The 18662-nt window shown below is 41.8% G+C and overlaps 1 protein-coding gene across 3 annotated transcripts in view; it reads right to left on the bottom strand.

The window, feature by feature from the left end:
* Nucleotides 1–5092, bottom strand: part of GPAT3 (glycerol-3-phosphate acyltransferase 3) — a 62507-nt gene extending 57415 nt beyond the window's left edge. Inside the window, exons 1-2 of one of the 3 annotated variants that reach the window (XM_078445966.1) lie at nucleotides 4751–5092; nucleotides 4321–4598 (exon numbers count right to left, since the gene is read on the bottom strand). In XM_078445966.1, the coding sequence (XP_078302092.1) occupies nucleotides 4321–4461 (141 nt within the window). In that variant the 5' untranslated portion in view covers nucleotides 4462–4598; nucleotides 4751–5092. The remainder of the gene's footprint in view (nucleotides 1–4320; nucleotides 4599–4750) is intronic. The other 2 variants (XM_078445964.2, XM_078445965.2) reach the window with 2 other exon arrangements.
* Nucleotides 5093–18662: the final 13570 nt, after the last annotated feature.

The raw sequence follows: 18662 nt of genomic DNA, 5'->3' as shown, positions 1-18662 counted from the left end.
ATCAAAAGCTTGCAAAAATGATACTGTCATCTAGACAATTACAACTTTTAGTTTTCACACTAAAAAGACATTTAAAGATTAACTAAAAGAGAAACTAAAGATTAACTAAAAAGAGAAAAGGAGAGGATGAAAATGTATACAATTACATAAAAATTCAAAATATTAGGTTTATGCAGGTAACAGCAGGCCACTGTCTGTAGCCTAATAAAACAGTTTGCTTGACAAATCTGTCATCTTGGCAGAGCAAGAACTCAGGCTCTAGATTCAAATTAAAATCCTAATTCTACTACGAACAGCTGTATGCCACTATCTGGACAAATTAACTCTCTGAACCTCCATTCCCCAATCTATCAGTGGGAGTAATATAGACTATGTCAGAGAGTTGTGCATTTAAGCACAATGCCTTGGTAGCTTTTCTTTATTATTACTTTCTGTCATAAACAGCCATGGCCTTCTAGCACATTTATTGTATTTCTAACACCAGGAATAACACCTGAATATCATATTAACAGAGGTGTTATAAACCATCCTACGTGACATTTATTGACATGTCTTTTGAAAAGATGAAAAGCTAATTGGCGGATGGAGGAAAGTGTAAAGGGGAAGAAAAATAATTAAGACAAAAGGTAGGGTGACTGGCTAGCTCAGTGTATAGAGCATGCAACTCTCAATCTTCAGGTCGAGTAGGCAGAAAGCCTACTTAAAAAAATATATTTTTAATAAAATAAAATAAAAGGCAAGAATAGTCTGCTCTGAGTATGGATGCTAACTCATTAAAGATCTGAAGATGGGTTAAATCTCAAGCCACATAGGAGCAAAGACAAACAAAAAATAAAAACAAGACCAAAGAGTGTTTCCATTCAAACTCCACTGAGATTTGAGCACCTACTGTGTATCGTGCTTTCCCTGACCTCTCCTCATTTCATGCACACGGTACAGTAACTCTCGGAGGCATTCTCCTATACCCCCCCGGTAGAAACTAAGGGTGAGATGTTAAGTGACCTGCCCAAGGTCACAAGGCCAGAAATTTGGAGGAATCTGTTTATCCTTCCATCTTATTTCTCAAAAGCTGAGGGAAAAATTAGCCCCGTAGACATTCATTATCTGTCCATTGACTGTATTACCTGGTTAGATTAGATAATTTACATACCATTGCCCTACCTTCTTCTCCACTAATGCTTATACTCTCTTCCCAGACTTTATTTCCCTCTAATCATGAGCCTTAGGCCAACAAATAGCAATCCTCACCCCCCCTTACCCCCATCGATTTCTGTGGTTGAAAACAGCACTTAATCCATACTCTGTGGTTGAAAACAGCATTAAATCCATGCTCCTATTTAATATACATGAAAACTTCACACACGCACCCTCCAGAATTTCTGATACACCACCCTACAATCCAGATGGACTACCCTCTACACATCCCCACCCAAAAGTTTTACTTTTCATAATTTGAATTGCTAAAAACAATTTTCCCAATATAAAGTTGTAATAATGCCATCTATACTCCTTAGAAATGATTATATACCCCTTGAAAATCACTGGTTCAGAGAAAGATACAACCAAATCCGTTGAAAACAAAGTGCAATGAGTAACTGAAGGGTTGGGCTTTGCATAGAATCTACAAAAAGACAGCATTTGTCCAGACCTAAAGATGTCCTAATACTAAGCAAACAGCACAAGTTTTAAGGGAATTATCCCTACGGTCAGGAAAAGCAATTCGCTATACTACCCGCCGCCTAACAGAAATGTCTTTGAAACATCTAAGGCTGTTCTGGCTGAAGGATGAGAAACCCTGGGTCACCATTTCCCTCCCCCGTGCCTAAAGCAGACATCATTATGGGATCACAGCTCCTTCCTGATGAGCCCAGAGGCTCCCAATCACAGGCACTCCGAGCAACTACTGTCAGAGCTGGCCCACAAAATGAATCTCCATTCTAATTACATATATGCCAAGCATCACTCTGACCCAAAAGCTTACTCTCAGCAAAAACGGAAGTTCCTTATGCTGCCATCTACCTGGTTTCCAAGCTAAGTGGTCTATCTCCCACTAACCAAGCAGTGTATCTCTGAAAAGTCTCTTCAACTCTAGATGGACAAAAATTAAAACTTGAGGCCCCACCTAATTGATGGTCAGACTCTAAGCTGGATATATCCCTTCCAAGTATAGAAGTTATTTGCCAGGTTGACAGCAACTAGCTGGCCTCTCTCCTTGACAACTCTTCAGTCATACATTGAATTATTAAAGCAAGACCAACAGGAGTCAGCCGCTGAAAACCAGTGTGTGCAATTTACCTTCACTCCAATGTCACTTGGGGTATAAACTCCAAAAGACACTGCTGTATGGGAGAACAATTCAACCATTTCAGAGTTCTGAGAAAGAGTTCTGAACACCAGCCAAAGAGGATCATCTGCTATGGGGAAAGTATTTGAAGAAGATCTAGCAGTAAGAGGCAGCCTGAGAAGTTCACAGCACAGTGTGACCAAGTTCGGAGCGTGAAGTCAATACAAAAGGTTCAAAACTGCAATATCGGGGCACCTGGGTGGCTCAGTCGGTTGAGCGGCCGACTTCGGCTCAGGTCATGATCTCGCGGTCCGTGAGTTCAAGCCCCGCGTCGGGCTCTGTGCTGACCGACCAGTGCCTGGAGCCTGTTTCAGATTCTGTGTCTCCCTCTCTCTGACCCTCCCCCGTTCATGCTCTGTCTCTCTCTGTCTCAAAAATAAATAAACGTTAAAAAAAATTAAAAAAAAAAAAAAAAAAAAAACTGCAATATCTCCCAAGCAAAAACAAAAGACCTTTGAACCCATGAGAGCTGAGGATGAAGAATCAAATATGACTTCAAAGACTAGATAGAAAAATAACCACGAGAAAGAAAGTGCAACAAAAATCTGGGGCAAAACAGGAGATTAGCAGGTAGAAGAGAGTCTCAGGAGTTTAGTAGGTGAGAGATTAGCAGGTAATCTCCAGGTGGGAGATTAGCAGTTTACAGATGTGTATCTGGGAGCCACCCTACTCACTGAGAGAGAAGAGCAAATAAAGCCAAGTTCTGGGGGTAGACGGAAAAGAAGGGCAGAAAAATGAGAACCCATATTAGAAGGTACCAGAGAAGTTAGAGAAACCAGGATGCTAGAGTCTAAATAATAATAATATTCTTTTAATAGCAGCAAACATTGATATAGTACCTAACACCCCACAGGCACCTTTCTAAAATGCTTGACGTTTAGGTCAGTTAAACAACCCTATGCAAATAGGTGTTAAATTGTTATTCCTATTTTACAGATGAGGAAAAGGAAGCACAAGAAGTAGGTGACTTCCCTGAGGTCACATATTGAGAAGCAGAACTGGGATTTTGGAACCAAATCTAAGCAAACCTGTATCTAGAGTCCATCCTCCTAAATCACTAGACCACAAGTCCTCTCCTCAGTTAAGACTCCTGTCTCCACTTAACTCAAGCAAACCGCTGAACTTAGCTCTAAGTCTCAGTTTCCTTGCCTGTAAAAGGGGGATAACATTGGCCCTCCCTACCTTCCAAGGCTTTGGGGAGCGTCTGATGAAAGAGCAAATGGGAAAGCCCTGTGTAATTTAATTAAGCTTTGTGTAACGGTGAGCTGCTGTTCCCTACCAGGCTCACGTCCATCTAACTTACCAGCTTTCTTAGCAGAATTTGGAAACAGGAGTGTAGAGAGAACAGAGATCAAAGAATATAAACTTACGATGACATTTCAAGTGCTTTTGGTTAGATAAAATTTCCATGACTCCATTAAAACATAATCAGATTTCTCACTACCGCCCCGCAATTGCTTTCTTATCTTGAACATAAACTAGAACAGGATGCCTTTCTGGACAGCATGCCTTAGTACACGAAAAGGACCTCTGAAACCTGGGGCTGTAAAAACTAAGGAGAGTGAAGGGACAAGGGCACTACATCATGGATGTAAAAGAATCGATGATATAAAAGACGGCTGCACTGTTATTCTAATCAGTAATAATAATAACAACAACAACAACAACAACAATAATAGCAGTGGGTGAGGATGGCTCTGCATTCAACTAGGGGAACAACACGGTGGTCCCATGGTCTCAGCCCGGATCCCTTCACTCTGAAGGAGTAGCCAGGATGCTGTCTGGGCGCTACTGAGGGGGATAAACTGAAACGCACAGCCCTCGGGACCGCTGACCTTCGGAACTGGTCCCCTCGCATCAACTCGGCTCTCAACAGCTCTACTAGCGGCCACCACTGCCCCAAGTTCTCTCTCCCTAAAGCCCTCAAACGGTGCTGGGGCGCCGCCTTCCCCCCCCCCCCCCGCCCCAGCACTCACCTCTAAAGTTTTCACCAAGATCTTCATGTACATCTCAGAGATGCCCAAAGACACCCCGAAGGCCGAAGGCAGGAGGATGAGGCAGATCACCAGCGTCAGCCAGGTGGAAAGGATCTTCCCGGCCAGCTCTGCGCCCTCCATGGCTCGGCGCACCCTCTCCGAAGGAGTCCACGGGAGACAGCTGTCCCTGTCCCCAGACAGTGGGGCAGCAGCTCCGGGAGCGGAGGCGCGGAGCCGGGCTCCGGAGAGTCAGAGCCGCCGCCTCCTGGCACTCACCTCTGCGGGGAAAGAAAAAAAAAAGGAAGGAAAAAACTTTCAGAACGACGGCAATTTCCTTCCTTCCCTTTCGGGCTCCTCCCGGCCCGGCCGGTTAACTCTTTCTCCGCTGGAGGCCCAGGCCAGCGCCGAAACCACAGCAGCGGGCACAGACCTGGTCGTGCCGGCCAGAGGACGGGAGCTGGGGGGTGAGCGAAGTGACACGGCGGCGCGGGCAGGACAGAGCAGTCGGGAACGCGCCCCACCCTTGTGCCTAATTTCCTCTGGGTGGCGATTACGACGACTCAACGGCTGACTCACAGAGGCCCTCCCGGAGGCCCTCCCCGAGCGCGGATCCCTGCGGGCGCACCGCACCACTGCACACCGGCCACTTCCACAGCCGTGCGGAAAGGGCCCCAGGCCGAGCACCGTGCCGGAGGCAGGCTGCGCTTCCGCGCCCGGCGCCCTATTTCTGCGCCCTGCCCGCGCCCCACCTCCCCCGCCACCCAACGGGGAGCTTCCAGGCGGGAATCTGCACCGCCAGCGCCGCAGCCTCCCGGGAGGCCTCCCTTCTTCCCCGCGCCCCGCCTCCCCCAGCACGCCTAGCCAAGGTCCTTTAGGGAGCAGAGTTTTCTGCAAAATGTTCGCATTTCTTCACCTCCAGAATGAACTACTGACGCACCCGGGACTCTTGAGAAGGTCACGTTTGTGTGGTTGTAAAACAACCTCTTTAGAAGAGCTTTCAAGAAGAGGGAAAGGCACAGAGCGCCGCTGAGCCGCGGTTTGCGCCGCTTTTGCAGGTCTCCCACGCCTCTCTGCCCTCTCCCCTGAGCGGCTGTGCGGCTCTCTCTTGCTCCCCGGGAGAGGGGAAAGCTCTCTCCACGAGTCTCCTACTCCACTCAGCCGCCATCTCCCTGGCACAGGAATCCTTGGGCTGGGGGGTCCCTCTCTTCCTGGGGGAAGATTCCAACCAGTTTGCCCAACCGTTCACCCAACACCCTGAGCGCACAGAAGCTGCAGAAAAATGCCAGGCCGGCTCAAATCTTCACCACGCTGACGCGCGCCTCCTGGGCGTTCAGTTCCCCTCACGCACAGCCGCCTTGCTAGCCCTTACTGGAACAATGAAAGGCAAAACCCTATGTGGCTGTTTGCTTCACTGCAGCTCATGTCTCTTGGGGACCTACTCTGTTTTTAAGAACGAACCTGAGATGGGATGTCCAGACTGTAGGAGACAGAAAATCAGGCTGCCCAGGGCTTCCAGATCATTACCGAATGAGACCAAAGTCTCCTACAGACGGGTCTCTTTCAGGTGTTATTTCAAGCTGGAAAAACTGGGAGGGCAAGCGAACTGAATTGAAGCAGTATTGATAGCAAATACTGTAAAGAGAGCTGCCCCTGCCTAGGGTGTGGAGGAAGTGGGGTGCAGAAAGATGCAGAGAAGCCCCAAACCAAAGAATGTAAATGTTTGCCCTCTGCACCTTCTGCCAGGTGTGTATCACAACCTCCTCCCCAGCTAAGAAAGAAAAAAAAAATTATGATTTGGTCATGCGAACCAAGTTATGAATAAAGAAGTTTTAGGGGCTTGGCTTCTCTGTATGTTCTGCCAGTTTTCAAAAACAAGGAAGACACAATTGCCAAAATCTGTCCAGAGTCCTTGCTGAAAATAAACATATATTTAGCATAAAACCTCAAAGATTATTCTGAGGTGCCTGGGTGGCTCAGTCGATTGAGCATCCGACTTGGGCTCAGGTCATGATCTCATGGTTAGTGAGTTCAAGCCCCATAATGGGGGGGGGGAAGGGGGGGGCTCTGTGCTGACAGCTCAGAACCTGGAGCCTGCCTCCCATTCTGTGTGTATGTCTCTCTCTCTCTCTCTCTCTCTCTCTCTCTGCCTCTACCCCACTCATACTTTGTGTGTGTGTGTGTGTGTGTGTGTGTGTGTGTGTGTGTGTGTGTCTCAAAAATATATTCCATTAACTCATTTAACAAAGATTCTATTAACTCATTTAACACTCCAGGCAAAATCCTTACTCTCCTTATATTTCCTCCAAGGAAGGTGACTAAGGAATGCTGAATGTTTATACCAAAGTTTACCCAACAAAGTCCCAGTGCAGGCAACTCAGTGTAAGGATGGCTTTTTCTACCCACCCACACACAGGTGCTGACTGCCTTCAATCCCTAATAATTTCTGCTGCTCATGACCAAACTCCATGAACTGGTTTGAGTTTTTTGTTCTTGGGTTTTTGTTTTTTTTTTTTCACTATTGTGGAGGAATTACTGTCCCCCAACGGCATGGTCGAATGATAATAACATGGGATTTGTAGTTTTAGGTTGAGTGTCCTTCTGTGTTTCCGCTTTCTCATCAGTAAAATGGATCATTTTTAGGGTCAAACATGATAATGAGCCTGAAACTACTTTTTTAACCACAAAGCTCTGTGCAGAGATCAGATGGCAAGTTGGTGCAAGTGCAAAAGCTCTCCATTGTTTTCTTGCCTAAAACACACAAGAGCCAAGATAGGCTCGCCTTTGCAAGTGATGAGGAGAAGGAGAGAAGGGAAGAATGGGTGAATGGTTCCAACGTTCCCTTTCACTCCCTTCCTTGCACTCACCTCACCTCTCCCCTCTCCTGCAGCCCTTGAGTCGCTTTCAATCAAACCTAAGTAGGACCCTTCTCCCTTTCATGCATTTGGGACTCCTTCACTTACTCCATTCGTTTCCTGAGCCTGCCTTAACAAATGATCACAGACTTAGTGATTTAAAACAATAAAAATTTATTTTCTCAGTCTTGGAGGCCAGAAGTCTGAAGCGAAGGTGTCTGAAGGGCCAAGCTCCTTCCACTGGCTCTAGGGGATGATCTTTCCTCATTTCCTCTAGCTTCTGGTGGCTCCCAGCGTTTGCTGGTTTGTGGCAGCACGACTACACTCATAGCCTCTGTCTACACATGGCCTTCTTCCTAAATCTCTTCTTGCCTTCTCCTCTGTGATAAAGACACTTGTCATCCTGGATTTAGGACCCCACCCTAATCCAGGGTGATCTCATCTCCGAGATACTTCATGTAATTATACTCAATCGGCAAAGACCTTCTTTCTAAACAAGGTCACATTCACAGGTTAGGACTTGGGTATGTCTTTGGGGAGGCTACACTTCAATTCATGACACTTATCATCTCTGTAAACTGGGGATAATGACACCCATTTGGAGAGGTTGGTATTGGGATTTGAGATTGTATTTTTAAAATTTAGCCAATAGTAAAATGCTCAATAATGAGGTTTTTCAGGACAATCCTATTTTTCACCTTTTGTCCTGGCACATATTTTAATAATGCTTCCTCTTACTCTCAAAAATATCCTGGCTTGAATGGTAAATCACATGGTTTCCTTTACATAATTTCTAAGAGCCTTCCCAGTTCTAAAATATTAGATTCTTTGACAAAAATCACTGTCGTGTCCATGCTTGACCCCTTGTCAACAACGGAGGCCAAATGAAATTGTGCTGGTGGATGAAGAAAAGGGATTGCCATCTCATTCAGATTTTCTCACCTGTTAATGTGGGTAGAAATCCCTGGGGCTCTTGTTAAAATGTAGGTTCTTAGTCAGTAGGGTTGGGATGGGGCCTGAGATGCTGCATTTCAGTGTGTTCCTAGGTGATGGTAATGTTGTTGGCCTCAGACCACACTTGAGTGGCAAGCCCTTAGAGTATAGACAAAGGATGAGTTTCACATTTGACAGATAATAAAAGATTGCAAGGGTTCAGGTAAGTCTTTGGGATCCAACACAAAAAAGAATTGATTCTGGGGGCACCTGTGTGGCTCAGTTGGTTGAGCATCCAACTCTTGACTTCAGTTCTGGTCATGATCCCAGGGTCAGCTCGCTCTCTCTCTCTCTCTCTCTCTCAAATAAAATTTAAAAATACATATACATTAAAGAAAAAAAAGAATTGATTCTGAAGAGCTGGTCCTTATCTAAGAACTCCTTTTGTGATTTTGCATCTTCTTTATACCCTTGCTTTGACAGCAAATGGATAATGTGAACAGAGGAGTTTATGCTAAAAAACTTTGACCAATTGTCAATACTCTCATGAATAGATGCCTACAGCAAATAAGATGCCATAGTTGAAGCCAAATGATGAACATTGATTTAATATAAGAGGTAGGATAGAACAGAGAAACCTGGGGATGAAGCAGATTGCTGAAGCATTTTATTAAACAGACAAGTTTTGTATTTCTCATCTCCAGTCAGTATGAGACTTCTCTTTTCTCAGATTTCACACCTTTCTTGGGCCTTCATCATCTCCTGCCTTGATTCATGTATTTGCTTTATTGTCCCACTGTAAACTGTTTCCTGTCAGGGATTTTTTCCTTCTTCTGTATTACTCCCTGCCCTCTGTTATCCACTCCTCCACCTGCACAGAATTTTATTTCATGGCACACTGTTAGTCAATGCCAGCAGTGTGACCCTAATGGTCACAAAGTTCAAATATCTTTGGCTAGTTCTTGAAGCACTCTAACTTTATTTCCCATTATGTTCTAACAAAACTTTCTCATCTTCCTCTGGTTTCTGCAGGGTTGCTTCTTCTCTGGGTCTTTGATCACATCACAGTTCCCCCTCCCTGTGCCCCCCACCAATATCCCTGTCCAACTCCCACCCCACACCCCTCTTCTGATCTCTCATCCAAATCCCTCACTTCATAGGTTAGGGATCCAACATGGGGATCCCACCAGTTGCTGAGTATTCTATTGCAATTATGCATTTCAAAACTGGGGAAATACCCACAGGATGGATTTGAGGACTTATTGGGCTCACTGTTTGATGGACCTGCCCTAAAACTCCATCATTCACCTGACCTCCATAAACTCCTACTTTCACTGATAAACCAAAGTAATGTTGTAGGTCTCCAGGAGTTAGTGTCAATTCAGAAACAGCCTCCAGTATTCCCTGGGAGTCTGATTACTACCCTTTTTTCAATGGACAATCACCATGATAAATGGCCATAGGTCTTTTGGGGGAAGACAGATGAACAGTTTAACACTTGTCAGTCTTTAAGGGGACTCAGTCTCCCCTTCTTTGAAGTGATTCAGTGTCTGTAATCTGGCTCAAGTTGAGGAATTCATTGAGGGACTGAGATTATCTCTCTGTGATTCAAAGTAGACTTCTATTGACTAAACCTAGAACATCTTCCACTTCTTCAGAATACAAGTGAGAATCCAGTAGAAAGCCCATCTGGTTTTTTTTGTTTTCATTTTTGTTTTGTTTTGTTTTTTTTTTTTTTTTGGTCAACTGGTCAACACCAGAGGTTTACTAGATTCAAACTATTCTGATAACTACTCTGATTTTGCTCCCACTATAGTCATCATACTCACCATCTGTGGCAATTAAGTGCAGCCACTTGGCCCCTGTGTTCCTAGTGTCCCATGATCCCCATTATACTTATGGACCCCAGTTCCCACTGTAAATTCTAACCTACAGAGAAAAGCAACCACCAACCTCTTTGAGAATGCTGGGGACCCCTTTCACAAATTTATTTCTCCCAGTTGAAGTGAGGGGTACATCTTTGGATCTTCCTAAGATGAGTGACCTTACATGACAAATCTGCTCTAACATTCCAATCTCCCTAAGCCTTTGGATACTTTCCTCATACTACACCAAGGTAGTTCTGCCTTTTCAACTTCTTTCATGGAGACCATCTTTGGATTCATGTTTCAAGCCACCAATCATACTGTTAGAGTCCTTTCTGACCCCTTGAGCTGAAACACCAAATCTGTAATTTCTGCTTAGCGGGCTCATTTCAATAGATTTCACCTGATCCATACTCTTATATTCCTTCCTTGTATTCCTTATATAAATATAAATTCCTTATGTTTATATTCCTTCCACCATATTCTTACACCCTTAATATCCATTCCCACACATAGTCCACAGATTTCTGCCCATCTAAGTTTTAAAACTCATGAAGTTCTTTTGGAGTATAGCACATTTCCTCATGGCATATACTTTGTACTTTACCTTCCAGGGCTGCTAAGACTTGAGTGTAGTTACAGGTCTAGAAGCCAAGAGTGATGGAGAGTCATCATTGTCTTTCAAGGCAAGTACCTCAGGGGAGGCCATTACAGGTCCTTCAGGCAAAGGAGGACTGAGTTCTTCAGGCAGAGATAGAAAACTGCTTCCTCTGGCAAAGATGACTCAGCAGAATTTAAGGGCTCAATGTCTCCTGGCTTTGTCAAATATGCCCATATATCCACTTGTCAGTTTTCAGGATCCTGTTTGTTCCCAATCAATGCCATAGCTTTCATGTTGCAATTCAGTCACTCACAGAATGAGGCTCTAGGTTTGCTTTTCAGACATATTGGCCCATGGGTCAGAAGGTTAGGGTTCCTTTCAGGGCACATACAGAAGAAGCTGTCAGGTCATCTATTTGGAGTGCCACCCAAGAATTTGAAACCCTAAGCTCACCCTTTTCTTTCCCTACTACTCAAGTATAGTTAGGAACGAATACCAACCTCATAATATTCCTTAGTTTAACTAAAATGATCGAAAATAGTAAATATAGGGTCACCCAAAATCTTGCCTTCTATTAATATTGATTAGGAATATCCCATGGCCATATTTTGCATGTCTCCTACCGTATCTTGAGGTGGACCACCAGTGTCCTCTTTATCCTTGAAAATAGAGGCATTGGTGCATTTAAATCTAATCAGATTAGAAAAACTACTCCAGAAACTCATCCTTAAGATTCTGAATGAGTAAGTCGTGGGAATAAAAGGCATGGCATAGGAATATAGTCAATGATATTGTAATAGCCTTGTGTGGTGACAGATGATAGTTACACTTGTGGGAAGCCACAGCATAATGTATAGACTTGTCAAATCACTATGTTATACACCTGAAATTAATGTAACATTGTGAGTCAACTCTACTCAAATTAAAAAAAAAAAAAATTTAAAAACCATCTATCACACTTACGTGAAAATAAGGGGAAAAAGGAAAACTAATGCCTTACTATTACCATAAAAATAGTTGTGACTTCATGTACCCCTGACAGCCTCTCAAGGACCTCCAGGAGTCCCTGGGCTATGCTTTGCAAACTACTGAAGTATACACAAGTATTTGTCCAACAAAAAAATAATAGTGCATAGAGGTACATTATTTATGCCAGAGTTGCCTAATACCTCATGCCTCATTTTTACTTATGTGAATTAAATTATATGACTAAAAAATGAAAAGAGAAAAAAATTAAATAATGGCCATTCCACTCAGGTAGCATTTTGAGATGGGGAGCATAAATCTTTTCCTTCTCAAGGTGTCAGTTCCTGGATGGGGGATGAGGGTCTCTCAAAGTGTGAACATTTCCCTTGCTGGGTATGATTCTAGTGTTAAAAACTAGAATGCACATTTTTCAAACTGCTTAGCCCTAAAAGCCAAGCAATTTCTTCATCTGGGCTCAGTCCAAGGAACAATGAATCTATTCCAATATTGGAAGGAAAACTGACATGGTAAGAGGTAGTCTCTCAGTTTCCATGATGGAGAATTTCTAGTGAACTCTTCAAGGATGATTTTGACATACTCAACTTCTTTTCTTTTTTCTTTTTTAAATGTTTATTTATTTATTTTGAGAGAGAGGGAGAGCACATATGAGAGAGAGGGGCAGAGGGACAGAGGGAGAGAGAGAATCCTAAGCAGGATCTGCCCTGTTAGCCCAGAGCCTGACTTGGGGCTTCATCTCATGAACTGTGAGATCATGATCTGAGCCAAACTCGAGAGCTGGACACTTACCTGACTGAGCCACCCAGGTGCCCCTCAACTTTTTCTTTTGTGGGTAGGCTAAGAAACTAACTCTTGGATCTAGAATGTGACCCCACAGATTATAATCTACAATCTGATTGGGAACCACTATCATAGGACCTGATAGCTGAACCTACTATGTTTAGTCTCCAAATGTAGGAGCAACAACTAGCAGTTAAAATTTTTCATGCCATGGAAAACTGTTATGATATAGTGATATACTTAATGCACGTTTGCTGAATTGAACAGAATGTCCCAAAAGGGCAAGAATGTAGCTTCAAGGAGAATGTACATAGGGAGAAGGGAAGTCTCTGCCTAAAAAGTCCAAGCTCCCCTTTTCCCAAGCCATTTATTCATTGATTTTATGTAAATTAGCCATCAGAAATTACAGCGCCTTTATAAGACCCATTCAATGCTTTTTTAGAAAATTTGAATTGATAATCCACGTATTAAAATATTCACACTAAAATTAAAATTTCTAGACTCTTATAATCAGGCAACACTGAGCATGCTTCCTATAGGCAGAACCTCTCCATCTTCATCCCTCTCATGATCTTTTGTCATAGAATGCCATTGATGTGTTTCTTATAGTAGAACAATGACTTGTACTTTGTACCTAGGGAGTTAGCAAAATTTTTCTTAACCTCAGCCTATTTCTTCATTTTCATTACCTACCCAGCCTCTTCCAGTAGGTATTTGAATTTGAAAGTAGATAAACCTCAGTTAGCCCCGTTAGTCAGAATTTCTTCCACAGGGAATTTTATTACCCCATTGCTAGCAAAGCTTTAGAGTTTCAGTACTCCTAAGAGCTGGATATCATGAAGAAATAACTTTCTTTTTATTTTCTTTTTCTTTCCTTCTTTTGTTATTTCCTTCCCTCTTTTAAATTTTTGTTGTTATTGCTGTTGTTGTTGTTCAAAGATTAGAGATCTTTATTCAAGATTAGAGAAGGAGGGGGTCACCTGGGTGGCTCAGCTGGTTAAGTGTTGACTTCGGCTCAGGTCATGATCTTGCTGTTTGTGGGTTCAAGCCCCGCATCGGGCTCAGCACTGACTGTTCAGAGCCTGGAGCCTGCTTTTGATTCTGTGTCTCCCTCTCTCTCTGCCCCTCCCCAACTTGTGCTCTGTGTCTCTCTCAAAAATAAATAAACATTAAAAATACATTTTTTTAATTAAAAAAGAAAAAGATTAGAGAAGGACTTTGATGGTCAAGTGCCCTGTGTCCCCAAGAGACAGAAGACCCCACTCTAGAATCTGGCCAACATTTTTATTATCTTCCAATTTTATTCTCCTTTGTCATCATCTCTCTTCCTTTCCCCAGAAATTTAGGGAGAGATGATGACAAAGGAGTATAAAATTGGGGGATAATAAACATTTTGGCAAAAGTTTCCATTAAGGAACTGGTCACTTAGGGAAGATCTTCTTCCTCAGGCAGCTGTAATCACTTTATACCCAGTAATATCCACATTTACATAATTTACCAATATTCCAGGGGCACCTGGGTGGTTCATTCGGCTAAGCATCTGACTCTTGATTTCAGCTCAGGTCATGATCTCACGGTTTCATGAGTTTGAGCTGCACACTGGGCTCTGCACACTGACCTTGAGGAGCCTGTTTGGGATTCTCTGTCTCTTTCCCTCTCTGCCCCTCTCCTTCTCACACTCTCTCTGTCTCTCTCTCAAAAAAAATTTTTTTACCAATATTCCCAAAATATTTCCCCAATTTTGGAAGAATCAAGACATTATTATAATAACCAGTAAAACCTTTAAAAGATTTTGTTTATTTTTCTTTAACAGATTTTAAAAATTGACTTTATATTCAAAATTTCTGGATAATAGCAACAATTTGATGAGATGCTAATACTACATCTAGCCATCTGAACTTACCTGAGAGTAAGTAAAATCCTCATCTCTCCGGTGAAGTATTATACCATATCTGCACACACACGTGCACATACATAGTTGCATGTACATAGGTCTTGGTGGTTTGGTGAGTATAGGCATGATTTCATGATTTACCGTTCTCTGATGACGTAGTCAGGGACTGAAATTCATTCATGACTGGAAAACTTGTCATGGAGATTGATTTTCTGTCTTTTGTCCTTAAAATATTCACATTTCAGGGAAAATTAAGAACTTACAGATAAAAATTTTCAAAGACCAAATGCAGTTCTAAATTATATATTTGGACAAGTGGTAATAAATAGAAACTGGTATTTTAAATATTATTTAGATGCATACCTTCCCTTTTCTAGGGCGGAATAAAAATAAGTAGATTAGTAGTTAAGAAGAACAGTCAAATTTATCCCAGGATTAGTCCTAGAGTCTTTCATTCTGCAAGTTCATAAGTTAAAAACGTTTTCAAATCACGAGAGTTGCCTTTAATTAATGGCTTGTTGTCACCGCCCTATAATATATAGTGCTAAAGTTCACTTCTGCATTTTGAGCAGAAAGCAACTAGCTGACAACAATTAAAAAGAAAATAATTTGCTGACTAATTAGTAGCTTCAAATGCACTCTGACCTCTTAAAAATAAAATCTCTTCAACTATCGTGATGACTGTTATAACACACTCCTGTTATTTATAATACTTCACCCATTTCTCTTTATTTGTCTCCTCCTGGTGTCTCCTCCCTGAAGTTGGAGGAAAACCACTCTTGTCATCAAAACAAAGTTTAGTTGAGCAAAGCTTAAAATGAGGTAATGATGCCAAGCACATTCCAGTGTGATTTCTATGCTTCAATTATTTCCACCATTCTTTTTTGTTATTTTAACAAATGAAAACTTTTTTTGTTTTACTTACTTTAAAGCTATCAGGTATTGCTTTCACTAGAAAATGACTAACAATGTTTTGGGCAGGACCTCAACATAAATGCAAAGAAAACTGGTTAACCCAACATTGTCCATGAATAAGTCAGGTGAAGACAATCATCCCTCCAGTTCCTCTCAAAATGGGGTTCCTGGAGCCACAGGGACACAGACATAGTCTGGGGGATCCATAAGTCTTCTGTGAGTAAGTAGTGACCATCTACGCTTTCAATTCAGTATTTCTTAACTTAGAGCATACAAACACATTAGAGATCTGAGAATAGTCTGGTTTGAGCATCCCAGGAAGATGGTGATATGATTTTGAATCTGATGAACTTAAATCTGTAGGAAATGTTCTTTCTTTGGAACCACGAAAATCCCAGCCTATGGCTCTGTTTCTAAAGACCTTAAAAAACAGATGGTTCATCCACACATTGGTGTTGAATGAATTAAGGAAAACATCAGCTTCTTCACTGTTGACTAAAGTCTCAGCCTCAAACTCTCCTATTGACCTGCCTTTACAAAAGTATGTTGGGGGCATTTTCTTGGTGACTCCTACCTGGAAAATACCATGACTCAATCTCCCCAGCACTCCTAAAGCCAAATGCAAATGACTCCACAGCAGAGATTTTGCAAGATTGCCTAGGAATGAACTACCCTGAGGAGGCAGGTTCTTCCCGTAAAATTCCTCTGGGATTAGAGAGGGTGAAACAGAATATCAAAAATGGGGACTCACAACTACCTTAGTGTAATCATCTCCACTTGAGATAGCTAAAATAGCCCTTGGGTTTAAGATCTAAAACTTGGTTTAGTCAAGCTTTTGTGGCCGATTCATAATAATCAAATTCAGAGGAGACTGAGTTATGAATCATGGTGCTTAATACCATATATATGGTGCTGTATATATTTTTCTAGTAGCCAGAACATCTTCAAAATATAGTACCTCCTCCTTCACTCTGTCAAAGGGATGAAAGGCAAAATTCACAAGCAAAAGAAATGAGAGCAGGAGAGTTGTAGTTAGTGTCGAGGGTTCTTTCATCCATGGCCCAATTCTACCTGGACTCTCATCTTCTTTAAATGGGTTTCTTGATTGTCAGTGAAGTCATGGTTCCTTTTGGGTTAGTCATATTCTGGTGGTTCTTCTGGGAAATGTACTCTAGTCACTTTCATGGGTGTTTCCCACATCTCTTCCACAACACATTTGCCAGTTTTTTCTGATTTTTTTTTTTTGCTACAAATGACTCATTATGCATAGTTGCATTCATCCTCTTAAATAAGTAATCCTTAAGAAATAAAGAAATTAAAAGTGATGAACAATAAATGTATAAATAATAAATGTATACCTTATTTTAATTCTCAATGGATGTTCTTATTTCCAAATTCTGGTGATCCAAGGATATCTTACTCCATTCTCTATATAATGACTTTTTTTAGTAACTCCTAATGAAAAAGTCCATTCATTCAATAAGTAAATATGGAGGACATACTATTTGTAAACCAGATATTGTGATAATCTCAGAGGTTTAAAGAAAAATAAAATTGTCCAGTGCATGTGAAGAAATTAAGTAAGAGGGTTCATAAATACAGAATAATCTAGAATGAATCCACTTTTACCCCTTCTAATACATTTTCCACTATGCTATTTGAGCAGTCATTTTGAAAGCAAGCATCAGCATGTTTTAGCTTATTTGGTCTTACAGCCATGTATAAGATATCAACAATCCAGCATAGATTGGGTTTTCCAAGCCCAGTCCTATTCCTCATTACTCTCTTCTAGTAGAGGTAAGGACCCTGGGTTCTTTGCACTAATGCAAGAGCTCTGGAGCTCTACAAGCAATTCTTAAATAATCCCACATCTGCCTCCCCAAGGATAAGCCTCCTTTGCTGTATGTAGCAGGAACCGTAGGCATAAATAAAGCCAAGAAACATTTCCCACCACAGAAGCAACTGAGTCCCAGTGTAGTAATAATTCAAGCTGTGAAAATTAACAAAAGGAAACCTCACTAAAATAGAGTCAGGAGGCCAGAAGGGGGAGCTCTCATGTTGTGACACTCAACATCAATTAACTCAAGAATTGCCAATTAATTAGCTATAGACCCCCAACAGAGGAACCGTCAACAGAAGAGAATCATCAGTTATAGGCCCCAACAGGAAAAGATGTACATTGCATCTCCGACATAAGAAATCAACTTACCCCAGCCACTCATCCAGATGACAAACCATCATCATCCTGAACTCTTGCTTTTCTCCAATGGACTTTCATTCAGAACCACCCCTCCCAACATCCTCCTTCTTCTCCACAAAATAACATTTCTCTCTTTTGTTTGTTGGACTTGCCTATGGTTTTTGCTGTAGCTTGTTTGCCCCAAATTTCAATCCTCTGCTATTCCCAAATAAACCCATTTTTGCTGGTAAAATAAAGGTTTTAACTTTAAGGTCAACAAAGCATGTACAACTATTTAGAATCCAAACATGGCATTGATTAAGACTTAATGTCCAAAACATCTCTATTCCTATTTTCCTTTCAGGTTTCTCCTAAAAACAAAGCGTAAGCACTTGCTTTACGTTTGTATAATTAAAGAGTCTATTTACAGTTGACTCAAAATAAGATTGCAAAATGTATTCTAATTTTCTCTCTCAGCTGAGGTAACGCTTTCCTCAGGTTTCAGTCCTGTCTTCCACACCTGGTGTTCCTTTCCACCCCTTCCTCCCTGGCGGTGTTTAGGTCCTTAAACAGACATTTCCTGATCCCAACACTAGGGGGGGGTTAGGTACCTTAATTATCCTTGCTTCTAGCTTTCTATCTTTCCTACAAAGTGTTTATCAGCATTATGTAATTATGTCATCACATAAGAGATTATGTCTTTAATGTTTTTGTCTCACATTAGATTATAAATTCCATTAAGGCAGGCACTGACTAGCCTGACTTTAAAGTACATATTCACGAGTTGTGAATTCATGAATATGAGGAAAGTATAAGGCCAGGATTCCTGTCTTCTAAGAATTTAGAATAATATTGAGGGGGAAAAAATCCAAGAAACACCTACTATATCCAGAAGTTAAAAAAATTAAGAAGCAGGGGCTCCTGGGTGGCTCAGTCGGTTAAGCAGCTATCTCTTGATTTTGGCTCAGGTCATGATCTCACCACTTGTGGGTTTGACTCTAAATCTCTATTCATATGAAGCTCACATTCTAACAAAATAATTGATGTTGGTTAGAAAAATTCCATAGGAGTAAAAATAACTTTGTACAATGGTGAAGGATTTAAGGAGAAAGTGGAACTCTAACAGGCGAGATGCAGATTTGTAGAAAAGAAAGAAGGAATGAAAGGTCTGAATGCTTGTGTCTCCCCCTTCCCCATTCATATTTTAAAATCCTAAGCCCCAGGTGATGGTTGTAAGAGGTGGGGCCTTTGGATGCTAATTAAGTCAGGAGGGCAAAGCCCTCAAGATTGGACTTAGCGCCCTTGTAAAAGAGACCCCAGAAAGTCAACTGCCATTGAG

Source organism: Panthera onca, chromosome B1, assembly GCF_046562875.1.
Source record: "Panthera onca isolate mPanOnc1 chromosome B1, mPanOnc1 haplotype 2, whole genome shotgun sequence".
Lineage (NCBI taxonomy): Eukaryota > Metazoa > Chordata > Mammalia > Carnivora > Felidae > Panthera > Panthera onca.
Note: the sequence above shows the minus strand (reverse complement) of the source record. Positions and strands in the feature narration are given on the sequence as shown.